General features: G+C 45.6%; 1 protein-coding gene across 1 annotated transcript; it reads left to right on the top strand.

The window, feature by feature from the left end:
- Nucleotides 1-437: 437 nt before the first annotated feature.
- Nucleotides 438-6,264, top strand: LOC113988464 (trypsin-like). The gene is made up of 5 exons (XM_039381634.1): nt 438-509; nt 3,701-3,957; nt 4,563-4,816; nt 5,460-5,596; nt 6,007-6,264. The coding sequence occupies exons 1-5, from the start codon at nt 438-440 to the stop codon at nt 6,154-6,156; spliced, it is 870 nt and encodes a 289-aa protein (XP_039237568.1). The 3' UTR covers nt 6,157-6,264.

Here is a 6,264-nt window from a genome sequence, read left to right on the forward strand (position 1 = left end):
TGGTGAAAGAAGGCATTGGAGGAGGAAAAGGAGGAAAATGCATAGAAAGCAACAGAAGAATGTGGCAGATGAACGTGGTGGAAGAAGAGAGGGAGAAAGCAATGGAGAAGTTGACAGAAGTAAGATGCAGAAGAGGGTACAGGAAGAAGGCAGTGGAAGAGGAGGTGGTAGCGGAATAAGACATCAAAAGAATGCAAAGGAAGATGGTGGAGGAAGAGGGGAGGAGGCAATAGAGAATGTGGTGGAATAAGGCAGCAGAAGGAAGTGTCAGAAGAGGGTGATGGAAGAGGACGAAGAAGGTTGCAGAATAAGTGCAGGTGACAGAGGAGGGGACAGGAGGGGGTGGCAAATGATGGCAGAGAAGAAAAAGAAGAGAAAGAGAAGGTAAAAGAAAAAGGTTGTGGAAGAACACAGCAGAAGCAGAGAAAGAGGAAGCGATGGAGGAGGTGATGGAGGAGGCAATGGAAAACAATGCTCTGAGGACCCTTTATGTTGCCCAGGAAATACAGGTATTTTACACCCCAAGAAAACCCCTTCCAGAACTTGGAACCACTAGGGCAAGTGTTCCATCATTAAGTGCTATCCCTACTTCCATCTCTGCCTGAACTACCCAACAACACTGTGAGATAAACCCACCTTCTAACACACACCTTTATCAGATCAGACCCTCCCATCCTGCTCAAAAGGGGCCGTGATGCTCCCAGGAGACCTTTTATGCTCCAGAAAATGAAGGGATGCATTTGGGTAACTCTCCAAACTTATGCAGGACTTAAGCAACTCTACCTGTCCTTCTCTGGGTCATGAGTGACACACTGGCGGACGGGTGACAGTCCAGAGAGATCTATGATAATCTTTGCTCTCTTACTGGGCTACAGTAGCAGGGAACTGTCCAGCACCAAGTCATTCCTGAGGATGAGAGAGATCAGATCAGATGTCATAGCCCTCCATGAATTTTTCTTCCATAAATGTGTCCCTGCTCTTTTTGAGGCCATGTAAAGCTTTTGCAACCTTTCTCACAAAAACCTGTGGGAAGGACATCACAGCTTTCCTAAAAGAGGAGGAAGTGTTTTGAACCAGCCCCAACCCCCAAGCTTTGCATGTTTCTCCCTGATTCTTGGAGAGAAACAGACAACAAACAAACCATCCTTCCCCTGGCTCCTCAGGCCACTGTCATGTGCTATGTCTTCTTTCTCTCTAGGACACTAAGAATCCATGTTTCTGGCATGGATAGAATTAGAAGAAAAGCATTAGAGGCTATAGGTGAAAGAGGAACACTTGAAAAAAGAATACAACAAAAGGCTGCAAGAGCAGGTTTGCTCAGATGTGGAGAGCTTTGGAGAATGTAGCAGCTGCTCCTACACAGGAGAAACTTGAGAAGAGAGAAGCAATGGTGTCCTCATGACCAAGCTCTGCGAGATGTAAAAGGACTAACCTCAGAAGCTCCTCTGATTTCTGTTCACAGGAAGCTTTATCTCTGTCAGACCATGGTCTCACCAGGTTTCTCTTTCCCGGGATCTTTCATCAACCTGGACAAATGGACTTCCTTTATCTGAGTCCAGTGTTGACACAGCTGACTGAAACACTTGAAGTAGGAAGACAGAGTTCTAGAAATGTAAACTGCCATTGCTTGTCCATGGATAATACCTAGTACAGCTGCCCTCAATTCACCAGTCCTCCTCCTTCCTGTGCCCCTGAAGCCACCACCTTTCTGCTGCAGCATCACTGCATGAACCGAGAGATTCGTTTGCAGCAGCAGATGTACAACCTTGAGTGTATTCTTTCAAAGACCCTATAAAATCATATAATATGGAATGTTCAGCAGTGTATCTGATTACAGCCTGTCTTAATGCCAATGGCATGTTTTGGAAAAAGAAATTATAAATCCACAGGGAGATCAGATTATACATTCTTGTAGACTAGAAATTCTTCTTGTTCTGCTTAGCTATGATGGCATTGGATAGCTTTGGTAATCTTTCCACAAAGGGTGCTGTTATGGACCTTTTGCTTTACCACGGAAAGCTTCTAATCCTTACTTCTTTCCCAAAATAAAACATGCTTCTAACAAAGCTGGGCAGTGATACCAGTTTAAAGGTCAACAAAATCCATGCAGCCCCTTAGAAAAGTTGCTGGCCTTGGACATGTGCTTTAGCCTAAAGGAAAACTTCATCTGGACAGTGCCACTTTGGGTGTCAGTCCTCCAGGGCTCTCAAAACATGGATCATGGAATGGAATAGAAAGAGTATTCCTTTTTAGTCTCTCCTGCTATTCAAGCATCTCAAAAAATCCAGCTTCTGTTTAATGTCTCTTGAGAGTATCCCATGTCTTTCAGGAGCTAACATGATGAAGTTGGCACCTGTCTGGAAAATTGAAAGGATTTTTCATCAAATGCATTAAGCTTTAGCAAACTTTGCATCATGACAGAAATCCTCCACCTTCCCAAGAAGGATTTCAGAAAAACTTGCTACTTGTGTTCCCAGTATTTTTTTTCATATACACTACATTCATAAACATCAGCATGACCCTGAAATTCTTCTGTCGCAAAAATTAGTCTCTGGAACACTACAAAGATGAACAAAAAGCAGGCCTTGGTGCTTTGGCAGGTATTTTCTTAGAGATTTGGAGCGCGAAATTAGGAAAGGTGAACATTCCCATATTTGAAGTATATAACTTGGGAAGTGGTGGACGACACAAAATAGTTTTTCATCATACTCCCTTTGGAAATTACTTGTGAGGAATTTTATTTAGGAAATCACTGTTTTCTATATGGCAAAACACACAGACACTATTCAAGGAAAGGGATAAACTTAACAAAGTTAACCAGTGGTTTGTTGGCTTTCCCCCATCTCCCCAAATAAATGCATTGTATCTTTCTGTCCACTACCTACAAAATTCAGCTTCTGGTGAAAACATGCATTTCTAAGAAAGACATCATCAGCACAGAGGAATCTCAAAGGGGTTTGAGACTTCTTCTCAACAGGTGCTGAGTTTAAGAATGAGGCAGACAAACAACTAGGCATCTGCCAAAGCCAAACTGTATTTTTAAATTGAAGGCTACCCTCTGGAATAATTTAAAATAGCTCTCTGTCATAAGAGAGGTTTATGATTAACAGATATATTATTTGTACTTTCTACTAGGGCCTGTTAATGCCCACGTTTGGATCTTCAAATTTTCCACTGTGTACTTTTTGTCTGGAGAAAACCTTGGACTAGAGATAAGACCATATCCAAAAATGTATTTCTAGCGGCTCCTGCTTCCAGTCAGCCTGTCTGGGCTTGAGGTTGCATCAAGACCATGAAGTGCCTGCTGTTTCTCGCCTTTGTTGGGGCGGCTGGTGAGTAGATTTTTACTTCTACTTCTGTAATGTAAAAGGAAGCTGATTTTCTGAGCAAAATGGCAAGGTAGCCTGTTGTGGGAAAGCCACACCTCGTTTCAACTTGCTCCAAGGAAATGGCACCGGGGTTCCTGGACTTGTTTTGTACTTTTGTGTTCAGTCCACTCTTGACCATTTCTGCAGACAGGATCCTGGGGAAGACACACCTTTCCTCCCATCCATCAAGCAAATTTCTATGTTCTTCTGTTCACTCAGGGAGTAACTGGACATGCTTTAGTTGTGGACTTGGGAGACACCAGACTAAGCCTGATCACCTTATTGGAGGGTGCAGCAAGTGAATGTCCATTGCACTTGCTCACCACTGCTAGCCTGAGTTTTATAGAAGCACAACCTCCAAGTGGGGTGCACAAGGTACCTTAGGCCAGGTGTTGACATGTGGCACTTCTTATCTCCCAGTTGCCTTCCCCACCATCGCTGAGGATGATGACGACAAGATCGTGGGAGGCTACACCTGTGCAGAGAACTCTGTTCCCTATCAGGTGTCCCTGAATTCCGGATATCACTTCTGTGGAGGTTCCCTCATCAGCAGCCAGTGGGTCCTGTCAGCTGCTCACTGCTACAAATAGTAAGTGGAAAATTTACATTCTTCTCCAACTGACTTCTCTCTTCCAGCTCACTTCTAGCAGGAATTCAGAGTTATGAGATACAAATAGGGAAGTGGCCCTGTTCTGACCTGAGACAACCAAGGGATGGGTGGCTCATTCAGGAAGGTGGGTTGAGGCACCCAAAAGGGTTTTTTCCTTCTGCAAATGTTTCTGTCAACGCAGAGCACTTTCTGGAATGACAATGGAATAATCGAGAAACAAGTTACGGGCTATGATTTCCTGTCCATTCCATGAATCCAGCTAAAGCAGGGTCACTACAGAACAGGAAGAGCAATGAGGTCAGGCTGATGGTAGTTTGCCTTTTTCCAGAATGTTTCTATAAATCACTGCAATATATTCCACTGCCATCCATACATAACCCTACAGAAATCCACCACACCTACTGGGAGTGGGTAAAGATCTCAGTGTGGATTCCCTCGGCTTATGCAGGACAAGAAAGATAACCCACCCAAAAGAGCTACTGGGGCAGCAATGTTGAAGCAAGGGCATCAAGTGACAGAGAGGTTTCTCTTAAGCTGTACAAGGGTAACAGAAAAGTACATGCTGTGCCTTCTCTTTTTTGCAGTCGCATCCAAGTGCAGCTCGGGAAACATAACCTGGCCCTGACAGAATCAACACAGCAGTTTATTAACTCGGCTAAAGTCATCCGCCACTCTGGCTACAGTGCCTATACCCTGAACAATGACATCATGCTCATCAAGCTTGCCACCCCAGCCCAGCTCAGCAACGCTATCCAAACGGTTTCTCTGCCCACCAGCTGTGTGGCCACCGGCACCACTTGCCTGATCTCCGGCTGGGGCAACACACTCAGCAGTGGCAGTGAGTACTCTGTGGGAATGTACAGCCCCCCGGGGGCCTGCGACACTCTCAGAGATCTCACCATTAACTCCAACATGGGATCACTGAAGCCACCCATGCACTGTTTACCAGCACGTTCACAGAGCCATTAATTTTGTGGCCCGGTGCTCTCAGCTGTGCCATGCCAAGCACTAGCAATGTAACTATTGTCAACAGAGTTGTCAATTCTTTGAGAATAAGGGCAAAGTCTGGGACTGGGGATCTACAGTTCCTACTAGACACCTCCTCTCTCTTACACTGGTGGATAGTGACTGATATCTAATCCACTGATGACAGCTAAACCTGCACCAGAGGAGAGGATCGTTGTCCTGAGGCTCAGGCTGCTTCCAGCATATGTGCCACAAGAGTGGCTCCACACTTGCCAACTGATGATTTTCTAGGTACCAGAGAAATTAAGGTGGCTACAGTGTAGAATGGTGGGCCCATGGGTAGAGTCTGTTCCATCTAAACAGAAAGAATCCATGCTGTGGTTACTGTTCAGATGAAAAAGGACAACTGCTGGAATAGGTTGTCCAGTGACTACTTGCCTGTTAAACAAGAACTTCTCTGGGCCATGAAAGGAACTCAGCGATGTCATCAACCATCTCTCCTTGTTTTCTTGTAGGTAACTATCCAGATGAACTGCAGTGCCTGAATGCTCCGGTGCTCTCTGCCACTGACTGCCAGAACGCCTACCCTGGTGAGATCACAGACAACATGATGTGTGTAGGATTCCTGGAGGGAGGAAAAGATTCCTGCCAGGTAAATCCTCTGCCTCTCCTGTCCCATTTGCTTCTCTCCTGCCTTTTCCCAGCCAAAGAGGCCTTCATGTCACACAATCAGCTCTACTCCCTGCCCTGGCACATCTGAGTTTTTGAATGACAGCAGAGGTTTAGGGCACGCATATCCTAAGCATCTGACAAGGACGACATCCAGCAAAACCAGGCAGCTTCTTCATCCTTAGCTGTGGTGCCCTTGGAGCTCAAGTCAGGCATGATAGCATCAGGGGGAGAGTGCTCATCAGAAATGTAGAACTACCTTCTACCTTTGCAGAATTTCTGTCTAGAGTAAGCCTGACAGACGTTCCTTAAATGTCAGGGATTTCAGGGATCTCGGGCTCATTGCTCAGGCTGATGCCATTGGCTGACTATCCATATCCTTTGTGTGCACAGGGAGATTCCGGCGGTCCCGTGGTCTGCAACGGAGAGCTCCAGGGCATTGTTTCCTGGGGCATTGGATGTGCCCAGAAAGGCTACCCTGGAGTTTACACCAAGGTCTGCAATTACGTCTCCTGGATCCAATCCACTATCGCCGCCAACTGAGACCCTCTCACTCAATGTGACCTGCTTTTTCTCATCATCCTTTCCTCTCTTTTGGGTCTGGACAAACAAACACCATGAAAAATTAATAAAGACTTTCAGGCACCCCTA

Source organism: Pipra filicauda, unplaced genomic scaffold (assembly GCF_003945595.2).
Source record: "Pipra filicauda isolate LSUMZ 115617 unplaced genomic scaffold, ASM394559v2 scaffold234_size1211729_pilon, whole genome shotgun sequence".
Taxonomy (NCBI): domain Eukaryota; kingdom Metazoa; phylum Chordata; class Aves; order Passeriformes; family Pipridae; genus Pipra; species Pipra filicauda.

Coding starts and splice junctions, on each gene's coding strand:
- LOC113988464 (XM_039381634.1), top strand. CDS start 438: ATGGAGGAGGTGATGGAGGAGGCAATGGAAAACAATGCTCTGAGGACC. Junction 510..3,700: donor ATGTTGCCCAGGAAATACAG/GTATTTTACACC, acceptor CACCACTGCTAG/CCTGAGTTTTATAGAAGCAC. Junction 4,817..5,459: donor CAACACACTCAGCAGTGGCA/GTGAGTACTCTG, acceptor GTTTTCTTGTAG/GTAACTATCCAGATGAACTG.